The sequence below is a fragment of the Wyeomyia smithii genome, chromosome 3 (genome assembly GCF_029784165.1).
Source record: "Wyeomyia smithii strain HCP4-BCI-WySm-NY-G18 chromosome 3, ASM2978416v1, whole genome shotgun sequence".
NCBI classification, from domain to species: Eukaryota; Metazoa; Arthropoda; class Insecta; order Diptera; family Culicidae; genus Wyeomyia; species Wyeomyia smithii.
Genome location: NC_073696.1, coordinates 113,479,424 through 113,499,563, shown reverse-complemented (window position 1 = coordinate 113,499,563; position 20,140 = coordinate 113,479,424). Strand labels below are relative to the sequence as shown.

The window sequence follows — 20,140 nt, the reverse complement described above, 5'->3', positions numbered from 1 at the left end:
TGCTCCAACTATTAGAAATATAGCATTTTTATATATTTTATTTCGACATATTGTCGCAATTTTTCACATTAAATCTAAATTAATATCAATTTCTAGTGTGTTAAAATTGGAGATTTACTCTCCAACCAAAAAAATCAAATATAAAACAACATAAAATGAAAATTTTCCAAAAATGTTCCGAATTCCATACAAAACGCAAAAATTTTCATAACGAGATTTGTTTGTGTGCGTGGATACACAAAAATGTAGCATACCTTGTAGAACTGTCATCTATACTTGGAAGACGTGTAGCCAAGTATAAATGACAGTTCTACAAGGTATGCTATTCAAGTCGATGCATTAGTGTTAGTATAAACGTTATGAATATTTTCCAGTTTTGTATGAGATTTCAAACATTTTTGGATCTAAATCCAAAATTTAAAAATATACTCACCAAAAAAGTTATTGAAATGGTGTTAGAACATGTTTTCTACATAAGAAAAATAAAACTATGTTGGAGTTCAGATAAAAAGTTTTTTATTTTATTTTGACCGCGACCCAATCGCAATTTTCATTTTTATGCTAATTAGAATGGAACAAAATTATAACAAAATTTTTCTCATTTTCTTCTGTGCTGGTTCGGCAGGCTTATCAGTAGGTTTTTGTGTGCGTTTGACGGATAATTTAGCAGCCTTTGTTTCTTTGATCTTTTGGTTCAAAATACTGATTCTGATATATGTGCGCAAGCGTATAAAATGTTTTATAATATCAGCTGGTACATCCGGGTACTTAAGACTTAAAGCATCGCTCAATTTTCCTACTACGCCTTTTTGTTTGGAAATGCTATCCATGATAGCCTTTGAACAAACTTTCAAACACTTTAGCCTGTTCCATCAATTCCTTTGATGGTTTTGTCAATCCACCCAGAGATAGATGATCCACATAACTACTAGGATACGCATAGTCATGATCCAACAAAATATAGGTATGTAAGTGACTAAAGTTCTCATGAAGTTTGTAGGTGAAGTTACCAACATAAGGATATTTAACTCGAAATTTTCTGGCGATAGCACCAACTACATACTCGAATCCATCCTCTTCAGTAGTGAACTTTCGTTTTTCTGTTCCGTTTTCAATCATCATATCATCGTCTTGATCATAATGATCATTGATCATTGTGGTAAGTGTATCCGAAGCTTCTTCTAAAGCATTTGATTGATCTACTCAACACTTTGTCTTAAATTCTTTCAGCACATCCATCACCAAAAACTCCTCTTCAGAGCATCTGTCCCGGGTGGATTGACCTGACGAAACAGAATGCAAGCTTTTACCAAGTATGATCACTCGCAATCGTTGCAAAAATTGCAGTGCGGAGGGATGATCATTTCCTCCACCTCGCGTCCGCACCACCGAAAACAAATTTTCGAGAGCGTCTTGGTTTAATTTTGCAGTCATTATGTATTGGATTCCGAATCTTTCCTTCATATCGTCAAACAATCCTCGTAGTGAATAAATTGACATAATAAGGGCTTTTTGAAATATCTGGAAGAGATTGAATGACTTATCAAGTCATTGAGATTATTTGTAAAATTACAAATAATACCTGCATATAAGATTTGTTGGTTGGAAGTGTGGTTTCCATAAGCTCCACTATTTGATCCAAGGCATCATCCTGCTCGCGACGACACATTCCGTATGGTCTTTTCAATACCTGGCTCTCTTTTGGGCAGCGAGAATTCATAACATCCCACCAACTATTAACGATGAGAATAAAATCTGCTAAACGTTTGGCCTCGAATGTGCCAACCCTACGCTGCAACGCAACGGCACATTTTCGCGAATAGACTTTTGCTGTCCATGGAACAATTTGGCGTTGGTTTCTTTGACACGTCAAATATTGTTCTTTAACGAAAAATGTATCAGATATTTCCACGGATTCTTTGGCCACAAGATTCCAAAGAAGGTCGTGCTTGATAATAGTACCATCGGACAGCACAAATCCCGTGTCGATTAACCAATTGCGTGTTAATTTCAATACATGAGGAGCGTCCGCAAAGAAATATATCTTTCGCTTTGTTTGTGGATGTAAAATGTACGTTTTTTTGCTTTTCAAATCTACATCTGACCAGATGCCAATATTGCCACCCCCACAGTCTGAATTGGCACCAACTATTTCGAACCCAACTTCGTACGTCTTATTGACGGCTTCTAGCAGTAAAGCCTTGGTCATCGGAGTACTGAAGGACGCATATGTCGGCTGTTTCCAGTCAGCAAAAAGCCCCCTGATCATCATGACCTATGACAAAAGAAATATTAACATTCAAATTTTTGTAGAAATTTTCTGAGGAATAAACTTAGTACTTGTACTTTGCTATGAGGACCTAATACGTCATCGTGCTTACGATTATACTCATACATTTCACGGATCGACATTTCATCGTAAATAAGCAGACATATTTTATCGAATTCGGACATGTTCTGTGTTCTAGCTTTTAGCATCAGTAAAACTTCGTCGAAAAATCCTTGCCTCATATCCATTTTAGAAGCATACTTTCGGAGACAATTCGGCCGTGGAAACGGCATTCCAAGAGTTTTGGTGATGTAGTCATACCCAGGCAAACTAAAGAATCGCAAAGAAAATCCTTGTGACAGTTCCTCACTAGTCCAATTAACACGTTTTTTGACACCTAGCATCAAATCCGATTGGTTTTTGGTCAATTTCGAGGACAGCATTGCGCGAGCTTTATCAATCACGATCTGTTCACCAATGTCTCTGAGGCCGCGTGTAAGCTTTTCCAATTCATAAACACGGTTTTTGTGCTGGATGTTCTGTTCTTGCAGTGCAGAAATTGTGCTGTCCTTTATTTGCAGCTGTTCCTCTAGTTTTTTAATACGGAGCTCCATATCATACAGCTTTCTCGGTGTTCCTTCGAATTCATTTGTCCTGCACGCACTGTTTATACGATCTCCTGCAGTCTGGTTGTCGGATTGATTAAGCGGAGAAGTAGCACTATCCATCCGACGCTGATTTTTTTGACGCTCAGGCAGACGGTAAGATGGATTCCTTGTGCTGGGGACAGCTGAAATTAAAGTAATGCTCAATATCACGATTAATAGTCTAATATGAGATATTTGTGAACACTTACCTCCTGCTTTGAGCCGCTTTTGACTATTGGACGATAATGGAGTAAAATTGGTATAATCGGATTCCCGGAAGTGCTTGGAACAAATGAACATGTTCATCGTTTCGGTCTTCGTACTTTGTCCCAAAAACTTCAGCCAACGTCGTTTCAATGCAAGTTTAGTCGGAAACCGATGGAATGTTACCGATTCCCGTTGATCTGATGCCGAGAACTTGACCAACGATACTGATTTTATTTTTTTTTGCTCAAACATTTGGGAACATGACATTTCGACATTATTTCAATAATGCGAATTATCGCTCTTTTCAACACTCAATCAAAAAAAAAGTCATTTATAATATATCTTCACTGGATGTTTACACGACGATAAAAATCAGACTGGAAAAGCCAATTTAATACGAGTAATTCACAAAAATATCCAAAATTTCGAACATAACGCGGAAATTATCATAACGGTTTTACTTGTGTGCGTGTTTTTGTGTATTATACACAAAAATGTAGCATACCTTGTAGAACTGTCATCATACTTGGGACGTGTAGAGATGTAAGGTGAAGATGTGAAAAAGAGGAGACCTCGACTCTTATAGCGAATTTCTTTATTCCACTGTGTTCGGGCAAATCTGCCGAGTAATAAAGAAAACGACATCGCAATTTATGACGCAAGTGGGAAAGAGCTGCCAGATAATTGTTCACGAACTAAGCACGTGCGGTAGTGGGTTGAAGCTGACAAATTTTACAGTGAGCTTCGGGCAGCACGCCAGGTCTGGGTTATAATCGAGCGAATAAAGAAGGGTTTTGACAGCAGTTAGTGCGCTTCCAGATCAAAGCGAGGTGAGCTGGTGGAATAAAGAAATTCGCTATTAGAGGGAGGGTTTAACAAAAAGAAATACGTGGTGGCTTGTAGAATGAAGAGCGTGGTAGCCCTGCGGTGGTAAAGTTAAAGTATGCAATTTTTTTTAATCTGGTTATATAAGTGACGTGCGACGTGCACTCTATAAAACACTGATCCTCCCGGTGGCACTCTATGGCCATGAACAATGGGCACAGAAAGAGGTTGCTCGGCGAGCTCTTGGTGTTTTTTGAGAGTAGGATTTGCGCTCAATCCTTGGCGGCAAACTGGAAAATGGTGTTTGGTGCAAACGCCTGAATCATAAAGTGTATTAGGCAAACGATTCGGCGGACTTGGCTAGACCTAGAAGCACCAGAATTCCCATTACGAATGATTTGAAGGCTATAATATTTATTCTTTTCAGCTTTAGGGCAAACCCTGTGAACAGGCCTTCCAAGAAATTAATAAGCATTTTTGATTCTCATAAACTCTTGCATTACATTCCCATGGACAGGAGTATTCTTGCCCATGCATGTTTCTTGAATTAGGAATAAATCGCGACATTCCGTTCTCACAGACAGGTTCTGAAATAATAGCCGCGCGGTGGTCGAATGACCATGCGTACAGGACTCTGATGTTTTATTTCGATTTATCACAGGTCCTGGCGGAGTCTACACGGATAGACTCCGCACCTGTGTTGACCAGTGTAATCAGTTTGTCGCTGCAAAAATAAGTTAATAAATCAAGAGGCACAAATAACAAGCCCTTTCCCTGTTCTGAGTTGCAAAACGATACATTTTTGTAAATGACTCCAATGTAAACAATAAACGAGCCATTTTAGGGCTACTAGATAAAATATGAGAAAACAATTTATTACACTTGTATCCATATACCTACTTTATATTCGACTCGCTCGAACTGTTTCGTCGCTCTGAATGGATTTAATCTAAATGAGGGACCAAAATGTGACAAATAATAATGAGGGACAGTTTCTTTCGTAATTTCTACAAAGTAAAAACTCAATCGATTTGCACATTTTATAAACCATAGTTAAATTACTTTTAATTCATAAATTAATGTATTACTCATTCATTATTTCAACGTACTTTAATTTCCTTTTTTATTTATTAATTATGTTTTATCACAATGGAATATACAGTCTCAATCAATAAGAATATAGTGTGTTTCTTCTTCTTGTTTGCATGTTTCGTTTTTAGTATTTTTTATTTGCATTTTTTTTCTTTTTATTATTAACAATTGGTATGCCAGTTAGAAGCAGCAAAATGGAGTCAGAGGCGCTAATCGCTTGTTTTTTGTCCTTCTCTGTCGGTCTGACACACAATTTTAACATACCATTTGCCATTTTTCCTGTTTCCGGTAAAAATCGAAAATAACCAACTTTATTCTACGTACAAAAAACGTCTTCTTCCCTTTTCTTTCTTTTAATCCTTTTTTTGCCTAATATGTAGAGTGTAAAAATCTATTATATAATAAAAACTCTGTATACTGCACTAAAAGAAAGATATTTCATTACTAAAGATATCATACAATTTGAACTTTGCTGAACGTAAAATGGTTTGTTTGATAAGTTTTTGCATTTTGGGTTGTTTTCAAGATGTTTAAATTGATTTATTCTGCGGTGTTTTTTGTGGTATGTGGTATACATATTCATATGTGAGGATTTAGCTGTTGGATGTGTAGCAATCTGCTGTGTATGTATATTATAAATATGTCTAAACATCAGAACATACTGGCTTAAGCACAAGGGAAAACCTTACATACAAGATGCTAGATTTGTTTTTCATTTCCCAGTAGTTATGGTGGCATTGTTATTGAAGCTTCTCCTAACGAATCTAGCGATGATGCATTTTGACGGTGATAATTTCGCTGTTGCACGATTTATGAGTGCATCGTTGATGTCTTTGATGCCGATTGAATTATAAATATTAATATTGCTACCATCTTGCGATAAATTCTGTTGCTTACAAGACTACAAGGATACGTCAAACCCAGAGGGGGGGAAAGGCAAAATAACCCGATAAATTTATAGTTCGGTACGTATTTGGCATGAAAGCGCTTACTTAACGCTGAGATTTAAAATTTTGAATGATAAAAAAAATAAATACAAACGAAATAATGCCAGAACAATCAATCGATTCACTGCAGCTTGTATCGAAGGACAGAGGATTTTTATACTGCCGATAATGGAATAATTTAATCTTTACAGCAACCAAATATTAACTGTTCAATAAGGCACTATTTTGTACTATCGAAGGTAAATTTTTAACCAGAAAAATAGCCAAATAGAAGTTTAAACGTAGGAAAAGTTAAGGCATTTACGATTTGAAAATGATTTTCAACTTAACAGAAATGGCAGTGCCTTAGTAAAACAAACTTAAGTAAAATTTTGCTATCGACAGTATAGAAATCAACGCTTGGTGATGGTTAGAATACAGCTGTGATGAATTTACCAATTTTACCACCAGTGAAATGCAGCTATGCCGACGCATTTCAATTGAATAAGTTTTTACCGTTCCTAATAAATTCAATTATTTCCCAAGAAAAGGCGTTTCGCGATATTTTGACAGTACACTTAATATGAGTCTATGAGCTATTTACTTTACAAAACACTGTTGTTGATATTGTGTCGACATGCCTATAATCGAGCACCGCTTACAGATTAAACAGAATTCTCTGAGATCACTTATGTTTTTTTTCTGCTTATTTCTTTTAGTTACGTCAGAAAGTTTCTGGTTATTTTCTCTCCATTGTGGATGATAGATAACTACATATTTTTGCTTTGGAAACATATTTTAGTAATGGCAGGATAAGAACCGAATGAAAAGCAGCTCTTTGCTTTATTGTCAAAACCCTTTCATTTTGTTTTAAACTATCTAATTGCGAATTTATTTGTTTTTTGGTTATTTTCCCTCTTCCACTCTCTAGATGAATGTTTTTGTTTTAATTTTGCCGCCGGTGAACATACAAACGTACATGCATACATATCAATGCACTTTTATTCTTATGCTAACGGTAGAGAAGATAACACACATATATATACAGTATGCTTTAATAAGGCAATAATGACTATCAGGAAGGATCTTTTCTTCATTTCGTGTTACGATATTTAGCGAGACAATATTAAAGAATATTCAAATTTAGAAAAAAAAAAAACACTGGACAAAAATAATTTAGTTATAAATAAATGTTTGCTTCTACATCGAATTGCTGTTTTCAAGAATAGTTCGCTTCTTTAGTTGACTCGTTATGTTAACTTTTCCATAGTGATTAGATAACGTTTTTAGGGTACTAGCTAGCTCATGGTATGACGATTAATTTTCACCGCCAGAAAAGATAACAAGAAACATAAAATGCTCAACAACCACATTTTCTAATGTCGCATTGAGCAGTGTATAAGGTATACAAATTAAATGATTTTTGTAAGCATTAAAATAAGCTTGATTTCGCATAAAGTTTTATCGGCAATTCGAGTATCGAATAGGAATTCTTCGTGGTGTTGTTTAACTATTTATGCAGATATTTTCTCGTTCTTCATCAAAACGTACTTAAAGCTAGTGATTAATAAAAAAACTTCTATGAACTAGAAACTAGAATGTTAAGATACACGTATCTGAAACAAGGTAATAAGTATTATATCGACAACTGCGCAACTACGCTTCTTTGTGGTGGTGACAAAGTCACAGCCCGGCCACAGAGTTATGGTAATGTACTAGGTTAGGTATTTTAATAGGAAAACAAACAAAAAAGAAACAATACACATTTCAACATCTTAATCAAAGTCCATCACAGTAAGCAACAAAGCAAACGTAAAACCGAAAAAAATTAATCGTCATACAAAGTTTTCTTTCTAGCTGGTTTGTATTGTTTATATTACTTAAATATGTTAGTTGTAACTCAATGCAAATAATCTTAAAAAAAAAATATTACAAGTAACTACCGGTTTTGAGAGTGTGGAAAGCAGAATTGAGCAGCATATTCTAAGAATGAGAAATAGAACAGCAAGTAAAATGTGTAACAAAGAACAACAGAAAATGTAACACAAACAAAATTGATACGTGGCGCGACTTAAACCTTTTCTTAAGTTTTTTTTGCTTTCGATTCACTAAGTTGGTTTTGCTACATAATTATAAGATGAAACTTCAAATACGAACTACGCAGATAATGAGATGGAAAAGAAAAATCTAAATAAATCTCCGAATATACAGTTTTAAAGGAAAAATTAGAAGAAACTTGCTAGCATGACTCAGCATTATATTTGTTCCGTTGACAGAACTCGTATTCCGCCTCACCACTTCTCTCGCACGGACAGTGACGGCACATGAAGAATTGTCGCTCGTTCGTATGGTGCACTTGTGTGTGCTGTTTAGATTTCGGAGAGCGATTGCCTGCACCCGCCCGAACGGATCGATTTTTCGTGTTTTTAAGTCGATTTATATGAGCACTTTCTTACACGTCTATTGATTAATTATTCGTTTGTTTGTTTTTCTTCTTAGCTAGAATCTAGAGTGCTTACATTCCCATATACGGAGCTCTTGCTCGCTGGTATGTGTGTGTGTCGGTCGATTTGAATAATCACTATTTGTGGAGTTACACATTTAAATATATTTGTTAAACAACTGAAAATTTGCTTTTTTTTGGTAGAATAACATAGAAAGTACCTCTCACTAGAAAAGTTTTGATATTGTTTGTGTTATCTGAATAAAAAATCATCTCATTGCTCGTTTTTGAAACGCTGAAGTCTGTTAAAATTTCACGCTTTTTTTAGCAATTCCGATTTCCTAGGGAACATCTTACGCAGTATTGAAATTTGTGGTTTCTATCGCTTAATTAAATTAGTTTATCCTACAACTACCTTCTCCACCAGAATTATGTATATTTGGGGTAAAAAAACTAAAGCAGGTTACCGGCATCGAAGAGAAGTCTTCTGTTATCATGCTTCATGTTGATAGCGCGTAGCTCAAGTCAGCCTAGCCATGACGGTGCTATGAATTCAATGAGTATTACATTTTCTAATTATTTTTTTTTCGTATTTCGCTTAATTAGATTTTCAGACTAAATATCAAGGAAAACAAGTTTGTCTTTAAAAGTACTAGATTTTGGCATTGTCATTAAACTGCTTGTTTGATTATTAGTTTGTGATAGGTGTAAAACTGCTGAGTGTATCTATGCCAAACGATCTGGAAATACGCAAAAATTAAATCGATCATTTTTGGTTTGAATGGAACTTCGCACACGTATTTGACTAAGCAAATTGGATATTTCCGTGGGTGAAAATACTCAGCTTGCTAGGTTAAATAAGTACGCAAAGCTCCATTCAAATAGAAAATGGTCGATATTCGACGATAGTTCATTTGGCATGGAAACGCTCTGCTGCTTCGCCATTGTTGGTCAGAATCCCTGAAGTTGGCAAGTAAGCTGAAATCTCATTTCTGCTTCTAGCAGAGCTTCCTCAATGTGATTTTATTTCAATGCTTCAACAAATGTGTATGGCGTTTAAACGCAAAATGATCAACGAAACTATTAATACTAGGTACGCTTGCTTGTGATTAGCCAACCTGACTTTATCATGCTGTTAATAGTCGTATGTCAGACGGAAAAAGTTTTCTAACGTACAACACATCTTTTTTTTTTGTTTAGCGTGATGATCCTCATAATAAAAACCTGTTTATTCAACTTTACTGTACTTCCCTAATTCTAAAACACACACCGTGAATGATGTTCTTATAAAAAAAAAAATATTTTAGGTGGAAAACAATTTTCTCTATAGTTTTGCTTTGCATTCTATAGGCTGCGCCGTCAGTTTTCAAATTGAAATTTCGATTTTCATTGCGATTTAGTTTTTTGATCTTAATTCAATTGATTTTGACTATGAGATCTTTTTCTCTGTGTAGTGAATTTCATGTTATCATGTTTTTCGATGAATTATTGAAACAAAACATTTCATCGCCGTACTCGATGACTTCAGTTTCCTTTCGACTTCATCTTCTAACGAGGAATTCTCCTAACACATATTACATAACGAATAGCACTGAACTACCTATATAAAAAAACTAGGAGCTCCTTGTATGGTTTGGGTTCTGCTAGAAAATACAATCGATAATAATAAATAACTAAAATTCAACATTAATTTTTTACACAAGGTCAATTATTCTAAAATATATATGATTGGTTGCGCGTGTGTGTGGGTATGCATAATAATTACAACAATTAAGTTGGCTTGCAGTTGAATATCTCTACGTATAAAAATGTAATATGTGTACTTCACTGGCAACCAGCTTTCTCGCGTTTTTATGCAGTGTCACGATTCGCTACACTCGTTTCTTGCTCGATGTTTGGTATATTTGGTCCGCCACAAAGGCTGGTCACGATTCACGCTGAATTTTGTAACTAAATATCAATTGGAAGGATTCGTCATTAGGCTATCGCATTCGTTTTACCTGCTACTGTCCTCAACCCGAGGCGAATCAAGTTAGGGCGAAGAGAATGTGTCAACAGCAGCAATCTGGAATCCTCCTCAAATCAGAGCGGGTACTCAAGTTAGTTAACGACAGTCTTTCAACACCGATTCTTGGTGTCGGTGCTTCATAACTGCAGATAGCGAAATCTACTATTTTTACATCATTGTTTTGTAGTAAGCAAACATATTATTGCTGTTGCTTTTGTTGTTATTAAAGCTGTTGTTGGAATTGTTGAAGCTGTTGAAATTCAGTATATTTTGACTTGCCAGTGCAGCGGCGGCTGCAGCAACCGCCGAAGAATTAAACCCATTGGAGGTCGAGCTAGTAGATTGGCCCGCTCCTCCGGTATTGTTATTTCCACCAGCGCCATAACGCAACGAGTGATTCTTAGAGTAAAATGGTTGCTGTTGCTGCTGCAATTGACCGTATGGATTGTTGAATTTACTGCCATTGTTGTTTGGGATTCCGAAGCTCTGCTGTTGATATGATTTGTGATTGTTGTACGTGCTGGTGCTGTTTAAGAAATTGTTGCCGCCGTTATTACGGTTGGAATCTCTTCCAAAAAGTCCAGCGGCAATATTACCATTACGGAAATACTGACTACCTCCATTGTTACTGTTTCCGTTACCGTTACCAGTTCCTGTAGTAAAAGCCTTGTTAAATGCATTGGCGGCGACGTTCATGTTCATCTTATCTCTACTGTTGGCAATACTATTGAAACTGTTCCACTGCAATTGTTGCTGTTGTTGTTGTTGTTGTTGTTGTTGGAAAGCACCAGAGGTCAAGTTGCTCGTTTGATTGAAGCCTGCCATTGCAGCGGTTCCGATAGCGGCAGTTGCATTCGCCGGAGATGTCCCATTCATTGGATAGCTAAAATCGCAACATCTACACTTGACCATCGTGTATTCTTGAATGTGTCCGTTTGCTCCGAGGCGATGGTATTGCGAGCGATTGTCCAGGAAGAAATGAATGTTATCGTTCTCGGGTAGCTGGGCAAACTGCAGCCTAAAATAACCAGGGGCGGTCAAATTGTCGATCAAATCAAGCACATTGCGTCCGCTAAGCACTATTTTAGGCTCTCTTTCCAGCACAGTCGGTTCAACGGTTTCTTCATTACTCGATCCGGGCTCATCGGAGATGCTGTCTGTTGAGGACAGCGAGGACCGCATAGATGATGGCGACGACGATGACGGACAAGCGGAGGACGGATAAGTTGAGCATCCATCTTCAGTCTCTGCAACTTCGGGTTTACTCTCCTCGGATGGTGGAGCAGGCGAACCTACCGATGGTCTTTCCAATTCCTCCGTTGGAGTCGTTGATGGCGATGATGGTTTCTGCAGATTGGGGCCAAAAATTGTGTAAATTTGGAGAAAATTAGGTAAGGACCAATTGCGGAGCCACGGTTTGGTTATTGTTTATATTATCAGTATGTAGATGTTATTCTTGTGTATTCAAACTTCTGTAATAAAATATCTCTTTGTGACAAACTAGTTAAGCAGTTGTTGAACTATGTTATGAATAAAATGTTAAACCTAACTCAGCCTTACTATTTGACTAAGTAGGAAATTTGTTGATGGAAACCATATTAGGCAGAATCTCAACCGTTTCTTTAAAAGGTATACAGGTTGGGCTCGATTATCCGTAATTTTAAACTCGATTATTATTTATTCCGAAATTTTACCTTTACCATCTCTTTTGACATATTTGGTACCATTTATGTCACTTCCGGCATGTTTAGGAAATGTTCGAATTAAGTGAAAATAATCATTGTCCAATTTATTTTTGTTTTGCCTCTCAAGATTTTACCCCTTTTCGCTTTAGAAACAATTTCTGGTTACGCCACTGCATTATACATACAAGTAAAATAAAAAAAAAGAGAATATTAATTTTATGTTCGTTAATAACAAATTTGATTATTTTTTCTGTGATTCGATTATCCGCAAAACTCGATTATCCGGAATATTTTTTTTATGTTCCGGATAATCGAGTACGACCTGTATATATAAAGTTGTTACGAGATATCGTGCCTACGTCAAAAATAATTTTAGTTTAGCAATAAAGAAACTCAGAAATAAAAGGCTGGAAAGTGTTGATACCAGGACTATGAAAAGACGCCATTTTTGTATGACCGAAAAATAACAAGCAAAATATTGGATCCACGGTTTGTTTGCAATGTAAATGGAGCCCAAAAAAAAGTCACATACAACCCAGTGCAAAAGCATAGGCGCGTCTAAGGCCTGGTTGATACCTTTAACCACAGACTAACAGACATAACACGTCGAACAAATTTTCAATAAAATCATCGTTTGGATGATTCCAGTACTTTACGTTAGTAACACTAGCACCATCCGCTGTCGTGTTCGCGCTGCGTCATGTATTTCGACATCAGCGCCAGCGTCACTGCATGTGTCAAATGAGGAACTACAAAATATGTAATATCTCGCCAAACATGTGAAAAGGGCCCATGTGCCATATGTAAACAAGCCACAATTTCACGTTTTTCAATAAATACAAGTTTAATCTACCCGTACAAATAAGATTGTTTGATTAAGAGTAAATTCTTTTATCAATAAAGCTTTCGCAGATTTCGCTTGTATTAATCAAAAAACGAGAAAATTTGGCTTGTTTACAAGGGCACATGGGCCCTTTTCACATGTTTGGCGAGATATATAAAATATGTACAACGTTTTCGCGCTATGACTGTTATTCGATTGAAAATTTGTAATGAACGTTTTTTGTGGCGATGGAGCTACGTTCCAGTGTTACGTCTTTTAGTCTGTGCCTTTAACTGTCATGAAATTACATTAGGCGGCATCCATAAATTACGCAACGCTCATAGGGGGGAAGGGCTATCCTTGAGCGTTACGTTCGTTACATATGGGAGGTGGGGGTCCAAAAATTGGGTTTTATGCGTTACGTAATTTATGAATGTCGCCTTACGTTATTCAAGTTAGAACAATGTAGCAGAGAGGCATAATTATTAGCAAGAAATCAAAATGGGCCAGATCATGGCCTTGTCGACGGTGAAAAGGTTATGTGGGACCTTGGGTCCTTCAATTTTACGAAGAGCTTCGGACCGTTAGCGAATAACGGGCCTGAAATACCACACTCTCAAATTCGCGGTCCCGTTCCCCGTATCCGAAAGCTAGTAGCGCCACCTCGAATGAGGTTTTGGCTTGCCCAGCCATAAACTCCTAAAGCCGGGTCACGGTACTAAACTGGGGGAAACGAGAAGGCAGATGCACTAAGGTACTCAGTCTCAACTTTCGATCTGAAAACCAACTTGGAATTTACCGCAGAAATTCGCGAACGGCTACTCCTAAACTGCGCTCCGCTAGAAATAACACTTAATATAATTACAAATTCGAGAACAACACAAAATCACACACTCTGGCTTCTTTTCTTCGCCCGAGCTGATGGATTTAGTGGTACGATTACTCATTGGAGCAGCCAGACTACTGATACAGTTTCTCGGGAAAACGAATGGTATGCCGTCCAGTCCAGCGGTTATGGAAGACCTGAGTTCCGAGGCAGCTAATGTAACCACGCTAACGTCAATAGAAAAGGTTGGTAAAGCACGACCAAAAAGGGGCACGTGCCGTCCCAGAAGTAATTTCGTCCATCGTTAACTTTTTCGTTTTCAAACATGCTAGAGAATTTCCGCGACAAAAGTTGGCAAATCTGTTCGACACAATTCGGTGTGTCGTCGTCTAAGAACATGCTTGGTTGGTTCCGTAAAGGTAGAGTTTCCTATTTTGAGAACTTTCTCGAGGCCGCTTTTCTCTGATTTAGGACAGGGATGGCGAAAAAGTTTTCAAAATGAAATTCCCTAATTTTCCCTGAAATTTAACATCAATTTTCCTGAGCTTTTTCACCATTCGGCACTAAAAAATACAACGTATATCAACGCAAATCTGAAATCCCAGTGAATAAAGTAGTCAATCGGATATGAAATCCTACAGTAGGTCTCCCGATATAACCTGTTGTGCTAAAAAATCAGTTTTTGCGCTAAAGAGACGCGTTAACCGAAGACATGTGTGCGCGTATAAAGCATGTATCGCGAGTACGATCAGGAAGGACATAGATGACAGATGGCACACCAGAATAAAGTCCGGTCCGAAACTTTAATCATTGCCCAAACCCAGTATGGTTTATATAGGGTGTGGAAGAAGTATATGTAAGATTGTGTTGGCAAGGAAGAACAAAGTCAACAACGTTCGTGTTGATAGTTGTGACGTCATACCGCAAATGATTTCACATTCTCTAATGGAGATTCATATGATTCATGCTAATTTTATCTACAATTTATACGAAAGCATTTTTCAAATAAACTTGAAGATTTTTGAAATAACAGTACCGTAAAATCATTTCAAAATTGTCTTAGTGTAGTTATGGAACGGCCCTCAAAATGCAATAGGTATACAATTTCGATTGTAACACCCATTACTTAATGATTTCAATACTAATCGAAAATTGGAAAAAAATCTATACTAATTAAAAATTGAATAGAATCAGAAATATTTTTTTTGTATGAATTTAAAATCGAAAGTATTTCGGATGTAATGTCTTAAACGATAAAAAAAAAATATTGACATTTTATCATTTTTATTCTGTTGATAAAAAATGCATTTTTTCTCATGAATGATCTCTTGTGTGTCGATGATGTGACGATTGCGTTGTGCAGCATTATCTTGCTGATCTGTTTCGTCAGGAGCTTATACCCCGAGAAATTTCTATTGGTTTTAGTTTGGTAAAAACTGGTGGGAGCTCTGCAATAAGCCACGGATCATAATACTGGAAATGGCAGAAAACTCCGGTATGAAATCCGAATCCGATTCTGTTTTTTGTTTTCCCTGTACAATTCATGCTGGGCTGTCCTCTTGCGTTTAAATTAATCTCTCCCCAGTGTTTTGATCTAAATGAGTTCATCAGGTAGCGGTACTAGAAAAGATTAAACAGTTAGAATTAGACCATTGTAACGTGACGGTATTGTTATATATTTTGTGAGTACGTACCTGTTTCAATGTTTACTTCTAGTATCTTCAACATAGATCAAATCTTGCGGCTGGAAATAATTTGATCTATACATAACCGTATCCGTTTTAACAGCTGCCAACTTCATTCGCTTCCTTTGCGATACCTGTTCTTTCATAAAGCAGCTCAAACTAGTATTACTCTAGCACGATAATCCCTAATGAAGACTGCACACCTCAACATTTTCTAATCTCTTCACGTCTTCGTAGAATTATAACCGAATTCCTAAATCAATGCCATTAAATTACACTAGAACACTGCAAGAAAACGAAACCAAAACATTGGTATGACGTAGCGCCTCTTCTTAGCAACAGCAGCGTAAATAAAGTCCTAGAAATTTCACACATGATATTAGGAAGTGATGGAAGGCACCAGTACAACTATAATACCATTGCCACACCCTATATAAACCATACTGGCCCAAACCTGCTGTTCGTGCTCTAGGATAGATGCATTATGTTGACGGTGAACTGCGATCAAAACTCCACCACCCAAAGTTACTGAAGTTGGTAGTTAAGATGGATATCGTATCCATGGTTTGTGGCAAGTTATTCCTCACCGGGTTGGTCGACGGACTGAAAACGTGCAGCGAATCAGTGGAAGGTGGGATTGTCGTTTGCGCACTTGCCTGCTGGATGTTGAATGTTCCGTCCCTCGCGTCCGCGCGCAGGACCGAGACGATTGGTGGCAGCTGGCTGGAATTGCTGGAATTGCTTGACTGCGACAGGGAAGTAAGTAAGTGTCCCGATGTCACATCGAATGTTGAAGTGTCAGTTGAAGAAAGATGTCGTCTTGTTCTGAGAGTTGTGTCATGGTGGCAGGAGTCAGTAAGTTGATCGTCTAGTAGCGATGAGTCAGTTGTCGGTGGGCTAGAAACCCGTAACGCATCAGCAAATAAAAAGTTGCTAACAAATTTATACCAGCCGCAAACAGTGATCTTCGTTCCGTTCCCCTAACCCACACGCAGGACTGGAAGACAGGCGGGTGTAGGATCAGTAGTCACTAAGATTTCCATCAGGAGTAACCTACGAACCATGTTGTACATCCTGAACACGCCTAGAATATTTAACTACAATTGTTTGCTTTATCCAGCTGAGTGTATGAACTCGATACGACAGGTTACTTATGATGGAAATCCTACTAAAGTTGGTACGTTTTTAGTGTACGCAGAAAAAAAAGTTTCTGCAATTAATTCTACACGCTCAATATTAAACAGCTATTGCATTTTTGGGGACAACCCAGCTCAGTAGTGTTTTTAACACTGGTTGGGTCCCCAAATAGAACAAAAAAACTTGGTTTTGGCTTCGAGCCATCAAGTTTAATTTTTTCCATATAACGTCGCCCACTAATGTTTACATGCAGGTATTAGACGACGCAATTATTTGCTATTTTTGGTACGATTTTTATTTGCCCAAAATAAAATCTGTATTGAAAAATAGCAAATATTTGCTTCGTCTAATACCTGCTTAACAAGCCAGTCGTTATATTTTCGATTATTGGCTCGGGAGAGACATACTATTAGTGTTAGCACTGTCGTTAGCACTCAGCCGAGGGTTCGGTGCATTTACAAACAACTGATCTTCTTATTTACTCATAGCTAGAAATCGAACTGAAACTTTAGCATGTACTTTGAAAATTTAAGTCGGATGATAGCCGCGAGTATTTTTTGTGCTTTGTTTTTTTTTTGCAGAAGGGACTAACTTGATCCAAAAACGATTCTCGTGTAAATTTTCTTCGGAGGAACATGTACCTGAATTACCCAAATGTTATACATAATGATGATTAGTTTTAATTTGTATTGTGCCGTGTCAAATAAATGTTGTGTGAACAAAAAAAATAGTTTTAATTTAACAATATCGGCTGTTTGAATTTTTATTTGATTTTCTGAGTTTTAGATTTTTGATACCCAACCTCAAGAACATTAAAATCTTTTGTAGTAAATGTTCTGTTAGGTTGTCTTAAAATCTCTCTTTTTTATTTTTTTGAAAGTTAGATAAAATATGATGAAAGAAAAAAAGACAAAATGACTTGCTGGCATAAAAATAGAATAGGGCACTGTTTCGATTGATTTAGACTACAACCTTTTATCATAGCAAAAATGAATAAAATACTTTTTTTTTATAATTTAAAAGAGTAAATTAAATTTATAGTTCTGGTTTTTAAATCAGTTTGTTGAACACACAAAATAACATCTATAAATACTAATTATTATTACATACGTCGTAGCATCTTCAGTCGAGACGACTTGTGAAAAGCAGATAAATTTCATGAGACACGTCGAGTTGCCCTTTAACGTTTGTTTAACTGAAAGCTATCTTTGAAAATCTACTGCTATTGTAGTACATCGAACGCAAAAGAGATCGTCATCGAAAAAGATTACATAGATGGTGAAATATTCGATATCAGCGTACCTTAATCTCTTCAGAATCCAGAGAACTGACGCCACTCGATTCGCTTCCAACAGGTGAGACTAGCTGCTTTTTGCCATGGCTTCCGGCCGCTGTTACACTCCGGCAGTCAACACTGAGAGGTGATATTGGCGACAGTAGTCCGAAGCCGTCCATCAGATCCCCGACGGTTGCCAGCGGAACTGCAATGTTGAGTGCCATCTGCAAAGACAAAAACGATAGTTAGGAACACACGAGAAACAAAAATATCACAAATTTTTTGACACAATCATTATTCTTATCAACATTTACGGGCGATATTTTTTTCTTGCTTTGCATCAATGGAAAATTACTAGTGATAAAGCAATTGCGACACACTTGCTAGCTAAATCGAGTAACTCGAAGTTTCACCTTTTATGGCTTTCACCTTTGCCAGAGATGGCGATGCTTATCTGATACGGTCCCAGATGGATGCTGCTGCAGATTCTGGTGTAGAATTCGCAGAGTTCCGCAGTGTAAAGGGACAAATGGTTGTATGAAATATATACGCAGGAAGAAAAAAAATAATAATAAAAATAGCGATGATTACGTTGGCAAGTTCACGACACAGAACCAGACAGGCTTACCGCACATCACTCTGTGTGTGGTGCTGGTGAGATTCGATTTCAGCTTGCTTTGTTGCGTTGCGAAGAATACACAACACCATGCTCATCTCGTAAATACCTATACAGACTTTCTCTCCTATTCTCTCACTTTCCACTGGTTGCGAGATTGGGCGAATATTGGACCACGATATTAGAATTAGGAAAACTTTACGTAAATAATTCGGAAATCTAATAAGCCAATATATATATTTTTTCCTAATGTACATGTAGGTATACAGAAACAAAAAATGCAAATGCAAAAAAAAAGAGCAAGTTCCTAAATCAAGCCCAGATAATTTTTGTTAGCCACACCATAATCGTATAATTTATGAGTTACAGCACGTTATTTTAATATACATATTGCAAATCATTTGCAGGTCAAAACAAACATTACAAAAATTGGATCAATTTGTTGTTTTGATCACAACGACTAAATCGTCATTATCTTACGCTTGCTGAAAGTGCATTGCGAACATATCTAGTTGCATAGAAATCGTAGTTGAACGAAAGGTTCGAAAAATTGAATACCCACATAGAATGAATAGGTTTTTAAATTTTTCAAAATGTATTAACCCTTCTACTAGCCGCAAATGCCTACAATACAAACATTCCTATCAGTTTCGAACTTATGACAAGGCGTAATAGCCGTATATTACAAAGTTTCAACTACATTCACTGCACACATTTATTAACATGGGAAATCATGAGATTTTTGAAATTGTAGCCATACTTTGTTGTCGATTCTACCTAGATCGTCAATGCTCTTATCTTTCGTAAACGAAAGCGGTAGGTACTGTAACTCCTGTCGCCCCTGCACACACCGTGCCAAACACAACGACGTCACAGCTCTGAATGGTGCGAACGAGAGAAACATAGCGAAAGACGACGAAGGGAAGAAAAATGGTTGCCTATTTCGTATCCATTTTTCTTTACTTGGGCAATCGGAAGGCTTACGGCGTCATTCAACACGTGTCCGGAATTTTAACTATCACCGGATTAAACGCGGTTCCCCAATGAGTTCAAGGGTCTTACCATTCAAAACCGCTTCGCTCCTTGCTGGTATTGCTATGGATCGGGATTTGCTTTCTGATTTTTACACGTCTGAGCTCCAGTTTTTTTTCTGCTACGTCCCTTGAGATTGATGAACTACTTTTTCACGATTTATTAACACTTCATAATCCGGAGACTTCACGAGATTGAAAGAAACGTAAGATTGCTATTTATTGTGCAGTATATATTGAATCCGAATGATTTTCGATCCACGGACAGCGAATTTTGATGATGGACGATTTTTTCGTCGCAGATTCGACTGCTGGTGCTGGTTATGTGCGTGATATCTGTTCCTGCTGTAGTTTTCTACGGCTGCTTTCGATGAGGTTTAGAATGTGAGACAAGCTTTTCACGTTTGCTGTTGGCATCCATAAGTGGTAAGGCGAGTGAATGAAAGGTTTCGAAATACTCACGGCTCATCTAACTGTTGCCTTTTCTTTTTGACCTCTTGTGTGGTTACGCGAGCAGAACAGCTGCTCTTTACGATTTGGTCTAGTTGTATGAGTGTGTGTTTCGTACACGTTCCGCGTCTCACTTTCAGCATCCAACGAACGATGCCGCTCATACCGCTCATATACCATCAACACCGCGCGCC

At 37.3% G+C, this 20,140-nt stretch overlaps 1 protein-coding gene across 4 annotated transcripts; it reads right to left on the bottom strand.

Moving 5' to 3' along the window:
* Window positions 1-5,039: 5,039 nt before the first annotated feature.
* On the bottom strand, window positions 5,040-19,881 carry LOC129727153 (putative uncharacterized protein DDB_G0286901). Of its 4 annotated transcripts, none has more exons than XR_008728486.1 (4): window positions 19,528-19,881; window positions 17,876-18,073; window positions 10,410-11,764; window positions 5,040-10,359 (listed from the first exon to the last, which is right to left on the bottom strand). XR_008728486.1 is itself a non-coding variant. In XM_055684665.1 (3 exons), exons 1-3 carry the CDS (start codon window positions 19,528-19,530, stop codon window positions 10,586-10,588), a joined length of 1,380 nt encoding a protein of 459 aa, XP_055540640.1. In that variant the 5' UTR covers window positions 19,531-19,881; the 3' UTR covers window positions 5,040-10,585. The 4 variants fall into 4 exon arrangements, 2 of the variants coding, with proteins under 2 accessions (XP_055540640.1, XP_055540641.1); XR_008728487.1 differs by having other exon boundaries at window positions 5,040-10,346; XM_055684665.1 differs by having other exon boundaries at window positions 5,040-11,764.
* Between the last annotated feature and the right edge of the window lie 259 nt (window positions 19,882-20,140).